At 48.2% G+C, this 13428-nt stretch overlaps 1 protein-coding gene and 1 pseudogene across 1 annotated transcript in view; one reads left to right on the top strand and one right to left on the bottom strand.

The window, feature by feature from the left end:
- Window positions 1–945: 945 nt before the first annotated feature.
- LOC146202769 (endothelin-converting enzyme-like 1) overlaps window positions 946–13428 on the bottom strand; it is a 44705-nt gene continuing 32222 nt past the window's right edge. Inside the window, exon 2 of the mRNA XM_084585054.1 lies at window positions 946–1204. Coding sequence (XP_084441180.1) covers window positions 1007–1204 — 198 coding nt within the window. The 3' untranslated portion in view covers window positions 946–1006. The remainder of the gene's footprint in view (window positions 1205–13428) is intronic.
- Window positions 4590–5954, top strand: LOC146202770 (uncharacterized; annotated as a pseudogene).

The raw sequence follows: 13428 nt of genomic DNA, 5'->3' as shown, positions 1-13428 counted from the left end.
CCGGCGGTGGGTTTCGAACTGACCACCTCCCGCAGCCGAGACGGGTGCTCTAACCACTAGGCCAATGCGAGGCGAAGCATCCGCCTCGCATTCGGGAGGTACCGGGTTCGATCCCTGGTGCCGCCGGTTACCCACCGGTTTTTAAATGGGTACAAGCTTTCCCCCGGCCTGGTGCTCGGCTCTTCTGGGGTGAAATGCTTGGGAAAAGGGGTCACGGCCCAAATAGTTGCGCCGATGTGGCAGTGATTCGTTCCGCCATCGGACAACAATAAGTCCGCCTTGCGCGGCAACAGCCCATTATGTGGCCCTTTTTTTTTTCAGCACGGCCTTTGCAGACCATGGTTGTTCGAAACTAGGCCCCCGAAGGAGCACAGCAGGGTTAGCAGAGCCTCTCCCAAACGCACACCCCTGAAAGAGCCGGGCGCCGGGCCGGGGGACGCTTGTACCCAATTTTACCGGTGGGTGTCCGGCGGCGGGTTTCGAACTGACCACCTCCCGCAGCCGAGACGGGCGCCCACACAGTTGGGCTTCGAAGGCGCGGGCTCCTTTTCCAAGCCACGAGCCCTGGTAAGCCGAGCACCAGGCCGGGCCGTGGCTTGTACCTATTTGAGAAAACCGGTGGGTGTCCGGCCGGCAATGGGAGTCGAACCCACTACCTCCCGTAGCCGAGGCGGGTACTCGGGTAAAATTATTATTAGTTGACTTTATTTGGAAAAACAGAGTCATAAAGTTATCCTTATGTCTACAGTGTGATTTTCTGAAACTATATTTCCAACATAAAAATATGAGGCATGCATACACTTCAGAAATGTCACATCTGTGATTTAAAGGTATACATATAAAAATTTGATTGCTGTCATGTTACCGTAACTGCCAATCACATTACATATATATAATAGTCCTTTTTTCTTCTTAGCAAGTTGCTCAGAAGAACTCTGCCTGTGTATGAGCGGTCACAATTATTTCTTCATTATGCAAATGAAACCCTCTATCTTAATCTTTCACGTCACTGAGAAAAAGTAGTCTGGTTGTGTACTGGAAAAAAGCTGCACTTGTGGGCTGGATTCATTGGACTGTTAGTTTCACACTGGAAAGTTCTTGCAAATGGCTCAAAGTTGCGCACAGCGTCGTTGCATCCAGGTGCTAGTTTCCGTCCTTGAGAGTCTTTCTTGCACATCACATGGCACACCGTGATGAAGAAGATCTGCAAATCAGTGTTGTGTTAGCCATGCATCTCCCTTCCATCCCGCTATAAAAGCACTGTCATGGACGTTGGACTTGCGCGATATTTCCAACTTCATTCAGGAACTGTCACGCGCCCCATAGGAACGTTTTCATGGCCGATATTTCGGCCCATATGGTGTTCAAAAGGTCGATTTTGAGGACAAAATTTGGCGTCAACACTACTGTGGAGATCGTTTTATGGCCAAAGGCTCGCTTTTCGGCATGACATAAAGCGAGCGGGCATCGTCTCAAACAAGCGGTTTGTGTGGCCCTGAAAGTGAGGCGAAGCAGTCATTGACACGGACCAGCCTCTCTGTTCATCGGTGTCATTTAAGGCAGTGGAAATAAGGGGACGCTCATCGTTGTCATCGCGGTAGCCTAGCAAGGGTGCGTAATCGGACTGAAAATGCAACGTGAGCACCGTCCGCCGCGGCTCACTCCAACGCCGCCGCTCGTGGGGAAAAGCGAGGGGAGGGGGCATTCACGGAGGCTCTTCCGCTAGGGTGAAAATCTCGCGTCGGCGAGATTTGTCCACGAGATGTGTACGTCAGCGAGATTCCGCGAGTGACCGATACTGCGCTTTTCCTTTCCTGTAAACCAAATATTGTACGCCGGCGAACTTTGGTGCGTTCAATGGAACGCTGGTTGTGTTCGACAAGAGGCGCGCGATGCACCGTTTGCAGCAACAACGCTCAGGCTTTCGAATTTCTTCACTGCAGATTCTGCAGTGTTCTCGAAACTTTTTTTCCCATGAGTTTCATCTCGCGGTCTTCGCTACCGTCGTTAACCAGAAATAAGATGTTATATTGCTTCGCGTGGTGCGTGCACTTGTTCGCGATAAAAGCATGACCTGCAGCTGCGTTACAGTACATCGTGAAATGGTATGGACATGACGGAAACATGACTGACCGAAATATTCTAACTGGTATAGTGATTACAGGTTAGCACGATACGTTTCTGCGGTACCCCGCAGCGCATGCGGTGATCGCCTTGAGCGAGTTGCATGCTTCCCGGCGCGCTGCGTCGGCACCTTGTCGGCACTGGTCGGCACCAGTCAGCGCGCGCGCAATGGCGGCAGCACCTGCCGTATCAGATCACGCTAGCGCATGCGCATGGCTGGCGCGCGGAAGCTGATCACAGTAGCAGATCGCGCTATGCTATAACTTCTTATTGACATATAAACGAAACATGGGGAGCGGCTAAGTTCGTGATTTGTAAAACGGATTTTTCGCAGAAAAATGAGTCATGGATTTTTGGTTACAAAAACCCCCCGAGGCCGTTGCTGTTTCGCAATGCTGTTTCGAATGGCGTTTCCGAAATTTACTACAGGAACGAAAAAACTGAACTTACGGTATGTAGCTTCTGTTGCCTCCCTCGAATTAATGCTGTTTCACATGCAAACGAAAACGCTCGCGATTTCTGCCGCGGTGACGCGAAAACCTGGCGACTCAAGCGGCGAGAGCCACGCAGTTCCAACAAGTTGGAAAATTTTCGCTCTTTCGCTGCCGCTCGTCGCTGAGTTCGCTCAATCGCTTGCATGTGAACCGGCCTTTAAGCAAAAAATTGAAGGGGAAATGAGGGGCTCGTTATGATGCACGAAGGAAATAAGACTTGTTAAAGGGCCACTGTCCAGGGAAGGCCCTTTTAAGAAAAGGAACCCAGTGTTTCGATCAGGTACCGGAGATAGTCTGTGCAAAATTCTACAGCGACACGCGCGCCGCAAAGCATCGAAAATACAATTCAAAGCTCCCTCATGCTCTCCTTTGAGAAGTCAGCTTCACCGCTTCCTGCGCTGGCCCGACGGGCCCCGATAATGACGTACGTACCGGGAACGACGTCCATTGGTCCATCTCGCTGACTGACGGGAGAAGGATGGGTGTCTACCGCTCGCAGCGCGCTTTTCCCTCGCCACGGCCGGACTGAATCCAGCGGCGCGCGCTCCCTCGACCGTTTTTTTTTTTTTTTTTTTTTTTCGCGCTCGCGGAGAGCCACGCCCCACCTCCCGCCAAACGCGGAGGAGGAAGGGGAATTTGTATTGCGGAGGCTAGACGACCTCGGGCAGGAGAGTGAAAAACCTTTGCGAGGGAACGGAAGGAGAGAGGCAGGATAGAATCGGGTGATTGCGGTGGCTGTAACTGCGTTATTAGTTACTCTTTTCAAAAACATTTTGCGGCCTTGCGTTCCAGGGGCGAAGTCTCACAGTCACCGGGGAAGAAAATATTTTCGACCGGAGGGTGGACAATGGGCCTTTAACGTGAATGCATATTTTCTCAGCGCAATACAGACAGGACGAAATAAGGAGACAGACAAGGGACAATACGCTGAACTTCAAATGATAGTTTATTGGAAGAAACACCAATATAAAAAGTGTAAATCGCCATCTGTTAAGCGCATACCCCAAACCTTCGCCTCCGCTTTATAGGACAGATTAGAGCTTCACCAGATTCACCTATGCCCACGTGCCATTCTATTGTTTAAAAATTCCAGGTCATTGGATGACAACAAACAAGAAGCCAGCAGCCGGCGAGGCCTGGGAAAACGTAGGGAATTTTTTTATTATTATTTTTTTTTGCTATTTACCTGAGTTAGTGCTGTAAATGAATTTAGGGGGTAAGATAATTTTATACAAAGTAGAAATAAAAAGCGCGCCGATAGTTCGGTTCTTCGGATAGTTTCTTACCAGATAAATCGACGGCTGTCCAACTCAAGGGTCCGTCCAACCTACTACTTTCTTCGGTATTAATGCCTCTGTAACCGAACCTTGGAGTGTTCAGCAGTGCCCCCCATCCACAGCGGCGGATGTGGAACGTCTTGTGTACCACGAGTGTCACGTGGAACGCATCAACAGGCGAGGGCAGAAGCTGTGCGGGTACCCTCTTGCGCTATGCATATGGCTTCAAGACTGCCAGAACCGAGACTTTAACATGTTACTAAGCAGAAACTTGAAGGGGAAATGAGGGGCTCGTTATGATACACGCAGGAAAGAAGCCGAAAGTCGGCGAGGCCAAGCAAAATAAACTTTTCTGTTTAGAACTTGCGAGGGTCTCGCAAGGGCCTCACTTTTCTGCAGAAAATTGAAGGGCAAATGAGGGGCTTTTTATGCTACACGAAGGAAAGAAGCCAATATTCGGCGAGGACAAGGAAAGGAAGATCTCCTGCTTAATCCCTTACTCAGTTGGTGAGTTATCAAGCAGAAAATTAAAGGGAGAATGAGGGGCTCGTTATGAATGAAAGATTCAACAGACGGTGAGGCCAAGGAAAGGAGAATTTTCTGCTTTATAGCTTGCGAGAGTATCGGTTCTGGCAGTCTTGAAGCCATTTGTATAGCGCAAGAGGGTCGTTACAGCTTCCGCCCTCCCCTGTCGATGGCGGTCCAAGTGACACTCGCTGTACACAGGACGTTCCACACGTCCGCTGCTATGGATGGGTGGTACTGGTAAGCACTCTCAAGGTTCGGTTACAGGTGACATTAATACCCAAGAAAGTAGAAGACTGGACAGCCGTCAGTGTAGCTGAGTGATTCTGCTTCTGGACACCGTAGTGTGCAGACGCAGAATGGCCATGGCTCCTCGCGAGCTGTGGTAACGACCAATGATGGCCGTGGAGTATCGTTTTTGGAAGGACTTCAAGAATACAGGATTGTACTGCCACCTCTGCCTACCGGGGAAGGACTTAAAACTATGCTTGTTCTTCACTGCGACATCAGTGGACGGCCTTACAGGATAGAAGATTTCTATCCTGTAAGGCGCCGATACCCCCTACCTGTTCTACAGGTAGGGGGTATCGGCGCATACCAGATGTCTCGGGTCTGGTTAGTCAACTTTCGAACCAAAGAGGCGAATAAAAAGTTACTTGGCTTAGGGCACATCCCTGTTAACGGAAAAAAGTGCGTGCTTTTGACCCCGAAAGGCAAGAAGTAAGACTTAAAGTGCACTGGTGCGCGTTCAACGTCAGCAACAATACGTTGAAACGTGCCTTTGCCGTATACGGCGAAGTGAAAGAAGTATCTGGCGACGAATGGAAGACCACGGTGGTTTTCAAAATGTTGACTCGACCACCCGAGTTGTTCGGCTGATACTTCGTGAAGGTGACAACCTGGATCACATACCACATCAGATGCGTATCGGGAACGGCACCGTTTTAGTCGTCGTCCCAGGGCGGGCGCCGATATGCCTGCGCTGCCACAAGACTGGCCACATCCAGCGTGACTGCATGCAGTGCACCCAAATGCAATGAGTGCCACGCTTTTGAGCACGAAGAGGCGGAATGCACGAGATCGTATGCCCGAGCTGCTGGAAGAGGAGCGTTCGGCGATAACAGCGAGCTGCACATGGATGAGGATGAAGCGGAGAAGGCAGCCTCGAACGCAGCGGTTGATAAACAAACGGACGCAGTGCAGAGCAATGGAGAGGGATACGCTGCAGACGATACTCCTGCATCAAAGCTTAGTCCACCAGAGTCGGATACCACGAGCAGTACTACCGTCCCACCGCAAGTTGCCCTGAACTCCACTGGAAAAGACAGCATGACAGCTATGGTAGCTCACTTTAGCTATGGACTTTAACTCTGCGACGGCTAAACGGCGCCATGATGAAGTCACTAGAGAGAGCCAGGAGCAGCGACTGCGGCGTCTAGAACGTCAGTGGTGCTTCGCCGATGTGAAGCAGCAGCGCGTCACGTGAGGGATACGATCGTCGTCGCTTCCTCGCGGCGACAACCCGGAATCCTAAACAATGGCGGGACGGCACTATACGGCGCGGCGCTGTACGCGCAAAGGTAAGCGCCATACTGGCGTCCTGGTCTTGCTAAGTGATGGCGTCGTTTGAAAGGAGCATTCTAGTAGCAACGCTCAATATCAGGGGTCTGTCCTCCAGAAGGAGGCAAAACCAACTGTTGCGACTATAGTTACACAGCAGGAACTAGATATTGTAGCGGTGCAGGAGACCAAAATCGAGAGTCAAGACCGGACCGACAGCATGGTGCGCCCTTTCAGCAGTCGATATGTTGCATGTGTCATGCGGTAGGGACTTCGGCAGGTTGTATGCTTTGATTCGCCAATCGTTGGGTGCAGTTGTGGAAAGCGTTGTGACCACTGATAGCGGCCGTTGGATTATCTGTGACATCACATTAGCTGGTTTGAAGTGGCGCATTATCTGTATTTACGCGCACACTAATTTAGATGAGAGGTGAAAACTTTTGAGAATATCGGCTATTACTGTGACGCAGAACGTATGGTCATTTTACTTGGTGATTTAAACTGCGTATGCACGGCCCGAGACAAGACTAGTAATACGCCTTTCCGAGATGCGAGTACTGCCTGTTTGAGTGACATAATTGAGCAATGTCATATTGATGATGTGGGTGATTGCATCGGAAACGCTACTGGAGCGCTTTTCACTCATTTCCAGGGAAGAAGCCACACACGTTTGGATAGAGCATACGTATCTTCCGAACTAATACCATACTGCTGTCAATAAATACCGCGTACAACCAGTGCCGTTTAGTGACCACTGCCTTGTTGTCTTTGGGATTGGAAAAATAAAAGGAAAACGAAACAAATTTGTATGAGAAAATTGGAAACTTAATGAGAGGCTTCTGAAAGATGATAGTTTTGTGGGACAAGTAGTGTCAGCTCTAAATGAGATGCAAATTGCCAGTAATGAATCTCAAGGGGGAAATGGGAAATATTTAAACAGGAAATAAAGATGAATGCGATTGAATGATCGTGTGTTTTAAAACAGCAAGAAAAGGTAAAAGTACTGTCGCAAAAGTGCAAGTAGCCGGGCTCGTGCATGGAAGAAATCCGCTCCGTCAAGTAGAAATTGGAGGCAATCGATACGGAGAGATATCAAGGTGCGATGATGAGGGCGAAAGCACAGCGCCTGTTAGCGGGCGAAATGCTCACAAAACGTGCTCTTGGATTAGAAAAGAAGCACGCCAGCAAGAATGCATATCAAAAATAGAATGGAAAGGTGTAGTCTATTCAGATAAATTGAATATAGAGAGGGCCTTTTATGAATACTACAGTCACACAGAAGGGAAAATCGAACGATTCAAGTCCAGTTTCCTTTCTTTATGCCAAGGCTGGATGACGAAACAAAAAAAAACGTTTAGAGCTGCCAATCTCCGAAGGAGAACTAAATAAAGCCATAGAAGACCTCAACCCTGGAAAGTCTCCAGGACCAGACGGGCTTGCAGCCTCCCTTTAAAAGGAATTCAAAGACGACTTCGCCCTACATTATTTAATGAGGTCTATGACAAGGGTTTGCTTCCCCCGTCTTTTCTAACAGCCCATACAATTTTAATACCAAAAAACGTTGACGAAGCCAAGCTTCAACAAGTTACCGCTTACAGACCAATACCCCTGACGAACACAGATTATAAGATCTTCATGAAAATTATGGCTAAAAGGCTTCAAACTGCAATGGAAGAATTAGTAGGACCGCATCAGACCTGAGGCATTAAAGGCCGAACCATATATACTAATATCCACAAGGCACATGCAGCCTGTGCTGGATTTTCAGACATCTTATAGTAGCGCGAAAAAACACACACAAGACAGGGTACAGGACGAGCGCGCTACTATAAGATGTCTGAAGTTCTACACCAACTAGGCCGACAACACATCTTACTGTGCTGGAGTGTTGCCATGCTCCAGCTTGACCTAGAGAAAGCATTCGACAAGGTGCCGCATGATGTCTTGTTATCAATTTTAGAGTAGGCAAATGTGGGCTCAGTTATTTGCAAAGGAGTTGCAATGGCGTACAGAGGGTGCACGACGCGCCTGATAGTAAATAAGAAGGGGGGTGAGCGCATCCAAGTGCTGCGCTCTGTACGTCAAGGCTGCCCCCGGTCGCCATTGCTTTTCTGCTTGTATATTGAACTATTTTGTCTGAGCATTATCGAGAGCAGCAGTATCCGAGGTTTTCGTTTGCACGTAGCAGAGGTCCGCATACTCGCGTATGCTGATGACATTGCCGTCTTCTGTACCGACTACGAAAGCATTCGCAGTGTTGTCGAATTGGTGAAGGACTTTTGTCCTGTGAGTGGTAGTGCTGTGAACTGGAATAAGTGTCAGGGCTTCTGGTATGGAGAAGGAACACAACCCCTGCGAATTTCGTGACCATGCCTTGGGTAACAACCCAGGGAAGTATTTAGGAGTGCCACTGGAAAACAACCGAAACAGTGAGTCATATTGGAACCAGCAGGTTTTAGAAGTACATGAGAAGGCCGACAGACTAAAAGGATTCGGTTGGTCTATGTTTGTACGTGCTACGATTTGTAATTTATTTCTTGTTACCAAGATATGGCCCGTGTTACAAGTGCTGCATTGTTCTCGTGTGAATGTGCAGAGATTTCACCGTGTGTTCGCCATGTTTGTGTGGGGAAGTACTTGGAAGCGCACCCGCCGAACCAGCTTGTTTCATCGCGTCCGCTCTGGAGGAGTTTGTTTGGTGCATTTGCATTTGCGCCAAGTGGTTAACCGTTTTATGTTCTTTCGTGATACAAAGGACTAATTTTTACGAACTGTGTGTCAGGTTAGGTTGAACAAAGTGCTCCCAAATTTTGTTGTAAGTTCGGCGAGCATGCGAGGGAGGATTTTCGGAATCCTTAAAGAAGTGTACATGTCATGTCGTGTATTGCAAGCCCGTTTTTCGTTTTATCAGCTGTGACGCGAAAGAAACTTTACAAGGACTTATGCGATGTATTTCTCTCGATCCCATTGTACAGATCGTTGTACTGTGCAGGTCCATGGAAGTTCGTCCTTAAACGAGTAAAAAATATGGCTGTACCAGGGAGAGCAAAAACTTTCTTTTTCAAGCTCCATAGCAGTACACAAGAAGTTAAGACTTATTTAGAAATGAAAGGTTTTTTTTTTTTTTTTACCTTTGGGAAATCACTGTTTCATATGCCGCAAACCGGAAACTGTCGAACACGTTTTCTTAGACTGTTGGGAAGCCTTTTTCTTCTGGGACATTCTACAACGAACAATTTAAAAATACTTACCCATGGATGCACTCGGAATTCGGTTTTTACCTGTTGAAGATGATGATGGGCTACCGCTAGTCATGATCATGTTATTGAGCCTGCACAGTATCTGGCGATCCAAAATGGCTTTCAGGCATGCAGACGTTGATGCGAGGAAAAAACGGCAGTGTTTTCGCGAAGCCGTTGCGAGTGTTATTGAAGTTCTCAAGACACAAGACGAAGTACCTGAGTGGCTTCCGAGAATGAAAGTGTTGCTGCAAATGACAAATTTGTAATGGATCACGCAGCCCAAATCGCGTGGTTTTAACCCATGTTATGTATTTGTCGCGTAATATTCTGTGTGTGTGTGTGTGTGTGTGTGTGTGTGTGTGTGTGTGTGTGTGTGTGTGTGTGTGTGTGTGTGTGTGTGTGTGTGTGTGTGTGTGTGTGTGTGTGTGTGTGTGTGTGTGTGTGTGTGTGTGTGTGTGTGTGTGTGTGTGTGTGTGTGTGTGTGTGTGTGTGTGTGTGTGTGTGTGTGTGTGTGTGTGTGTGTGTGTGTGTGTGTGTGTGTGTGTGTGTGTGTGTGTGTGTGTGCGTGCGTGTGTGGGTGCCTGTGTGCGTGCGTGCGTGCGTGCGTGTGCGTGCGTGTACGTGTGGAGTAATGTTCTTTATGTGTAAAATTTGATAATAAATTAGGGAATAAAGAAAAAAAAGTCAGTGTAGCTGAGTTGGTAGGAGCACTGGACGCTATATTCGAAGGTAATGGGTTCGATTCCCACCATCGGCGCTTTGTTTTTTCTTCCACTTTGTATTTAAATATATTTCTCACTAAATTTATTTATAGCACTAATTCAGGCAAACAGCGAAAATAAAAAAAAAAAACACTCATTCGCTCGGTATGCTCTTTAGTCACACAGCGTTCGGCGCGGCAACGAAACGTGCGCCTGAGCAAGCGGAACGAACCAAAGAACTCGCAGCAGGACTTTTTGATGGGTTAGTTGGTACATGATCTTGATTCTGATTAAAGTTGGAAGTTGCGCTTCTGTCCTTTTGTGTCTTTCTTCCTGTGGTGTTTCGTCAGCGCTATAAGAATCAAGAACAAAGAACTCGGTGCCTCGGAGGGAGAAAGCCGGGCAGCGACGCGCCATGAAGGCGGACGCGATCATGGGTCTGACGCCTTGATGGGATCGTCTTCTATCTCGCTTGGGAGCACGTCACGCAGAAGCATGATTACTCGGAAGCAGCTCGGCACACACCGCAGGGGACGCTTTCCCAGCAGAAGAGCTACGGCACAGCGATCACGTCAGAGGCGTCCGGCATCAGACGCTGCACCTAGCAGTCGCGCTGTGAGCGGAAAGAGGAACCGCGTCGCCTAAACACCACTGTTCGAGTGACGCACGCTGGATATTGGAAGGGGAAAGAGCGAGAAAACTTATTAAACGCAAGGGTATTGGGGCATCCTCGCACCGGTACCCGCGCGGCCCGAAGGGGAGAAGCGGGTGAGTGAAGATAGTGATCTAAAGAAAGGAAAGACGCTTGATTTTACGACCCGTGAGGGTGCACGGCGAAACGTCAGGGGCAAGTGGCGCGCCACGTGTCGGGGCAGCACCGCACATTGCGAGGAGGGGTTCTTCTGTGTTTGCCGTTTATGAAGTGCGTGCCGGGATTTATCGCTCACGGTCAACGCCGCCGACGACACCGGCTTTTCTGCGACACGAGCTCCTTAACGCTACCGCGTTAAAATCCCACACGCTTTCCTTAGACCCCGCCGGGGGGGCGCAGTGGTCACGGCGCTCGACTACTGTTCCCAAGGACGCGGGATCGAATCCCGGCCTCGGCGGCCGCTTTTCGATGAAGGCGAAAAGCAAGGCACCCGTGTGCTGTGCGATGTCAGTGCACTTTAAAGAACCCCCGGTGGTCGAAATTTCCGGAGTCCTCCACTACGGCGTCTCTCATAGCCTGAGTTGCTTTGGGACGTTAAACCCCACAAAACCAACCAACCAACCTTGCTGACTGTTGGTGTATTTTCTTATTTCCTTCGAATTCATCACTTTTATGTGAATTTGTGCCTCCGAGAGTGCCAGCCCACTTGCCAAGGCCGTGACAGCGTTGCCTGTGACAACCTGGTTTCCATTGCTGTCATGAATGGCGGCACAGGTCAGCGCAGGTGGTATCATCCCAACATCTTGAGGCATACTGATGCAATAGATATGTTCTATCAAAGGATGCCCTTAAAGAGGTAGGGACATTACATTTCTGTAAGTGTATTTCTACTTTGTAATGGTGCGTAAAACATTAGTAAACCTAGATCACAGGATGTAGTTCATCTACGCTCAGTAAATCATTTATAAGCGAATTTATTCCGCCGCACAGTTTTGGTTTTGGTTTCAGGTTGCAAAACGATGATTATGACGTCACAAGTGAGTACGAGATAACACGGGGGCTCAGAAAAACTACAGGATGAATAGCTCGTTACCCAGTCGCCGCCATTCCGGCTTCTGAAGCAGCTTAAGAGTTAACATGAATGAAAACTACAAACCAGTGAATGCATTGTAGCTTTTGTATGCGTCATACGATTTCATACTCACTTGTGGCGTCAGAGTCTAAGTTCAGTAACACCTAAACGAAAACTGTGTGGCCAATGCTATCACATTCCATGTGGTGAGGTATGTTTGCTAATGTTATACGCATGGTTCAAAAGGAAAATTTACACCAGGAAGAATGTGTCTCAACCAATTAAAGGCCAACTGCAAATAAATTTTGCTCTCCGTAGAAGGGCTGCTTTCTACTAGTATCTCAAGAAAGAGTAATACTGCTGTCACACGGGCACAGCTGAACTCCTTTTAACTCCCTTCAACCAAGGTAGTCTTTATCTCAATGGAGATACGCACCATGTCACACGGCAGTCCTTTAGGAAAGGAAGTTTAAGGAAGTTCCTAGCGTAAGGAGTTCCAATCATCTCCCTCGAGCAGGTAAAGGGAGTACTCTGGTTCCCCGCGAGCTTTATGCAAGTTTTAAAAGAAGTACTTATGCATTAATTTAGCGTTTTTAACGAATTTTAATACTGCAGCATAACGCAAAGCATGGAAAAAAAAGTAAATGTGCAAAAATCCAAGCATGCACGCAAGAATTTCACAAGCACATTGTGGCCAGCAGAACAGACAAACACGATATGCTAGTAAAAGTAACAGCGCATTCCTTTCACATGAATAAAGATACATTTATATTTTAAAGTCAATTCAAACTGTTGAAAAGAAAGCAGCTAAAAATTATTTCACATGTTTTTAACTTGATTACTTTATATGTATACACAAAACGAACAGCGCCTAATGGGACCCCGACGGCGTCTCGGAGAAGCTGGTTCTTAGCCGTTTGACACGGCGACAACTCCTTTAGGGCTGAACTCCCTCCGTGGTCCTTTATGGAAAAGAAGTTCGAAGGAGTTGGAACTTGCCCGTGTGACAGAAGTATAATAACAACAAGATAAAACTAAAACTGGAAAAGATGCTGCCATTACTCAGAGTTGGAAATAACGCAGAAAGCGGCAAAATTGAACCCATGGTACCGTCGTCTGGTGCTGTTGTAGCAGCATCTTCGCGGCTTGCTGCTTCATGTAGAAACCTCAGCGGGTGGGCACACGTTATATGCGGGTATTGTGAGCGATGCGAACGCCCCGCGCACGAGTTTAGGGCACTGCTAACGGACATCAATCGCCATTGTGCTACGATTTGTGTCGCCCCGTATTTTTGCGTGCTTCTGACATGCATGCGACGCGCGCTTTCTTGCCCATCGCGCATTCGTGCCTCGGACGGCCATAAAGCGTTTTGTCATAGTCATCGCGGCGGCAATTACAAAAACTTCACCTTTGTAACAAACTGTTCTATATCGTGATACTGACGCTCGAACTGTGTATTGCACTACTGCCTCTCCAAGTGCAGCTTCAAGTATACAGTAATTTCTGTGGGCCCCAAGCAGTGCATTTTATTCAGAATATCCCCGCATTTCCGCGGCTTCTCAGTGTCGGCATATAACAAAGTTACACGAGGACACCAAACTCTCTTTGCTCTTTCTCTCTCTCTCTCTCTCTCCTTATCAGGTGACAGTCTGCTCTGCTTGTATGCTTTCACTTCAGTAAACAGTATTGCCCAGACTCCGACTAGAGAACACTTCACTGGCGATGAGGATGGGATCCCCGCGATCCTGCTCAAGTTCATTGAGTACTAACCGCCTCTGCCG

Source organism: Amblyomma maculatum, chromosome 1, assembly GCF_055883805.1.
Source record: "Amblyomma maculatum isolate TAMU_Amacu chromosome 1, ASM5588380v1, whole genome shotgun sequence".
Taxonomy (NCBI): domain Eukaryota; kingdom Metazoa; phylum Arthropoda; class Arachnida; order Ixodida; family Ixodidae; genus Amblyomma; species Amblyomma maculatum.
This window is presented reverse-complemented; position numbering and strand designations above follow the sequence as displayed.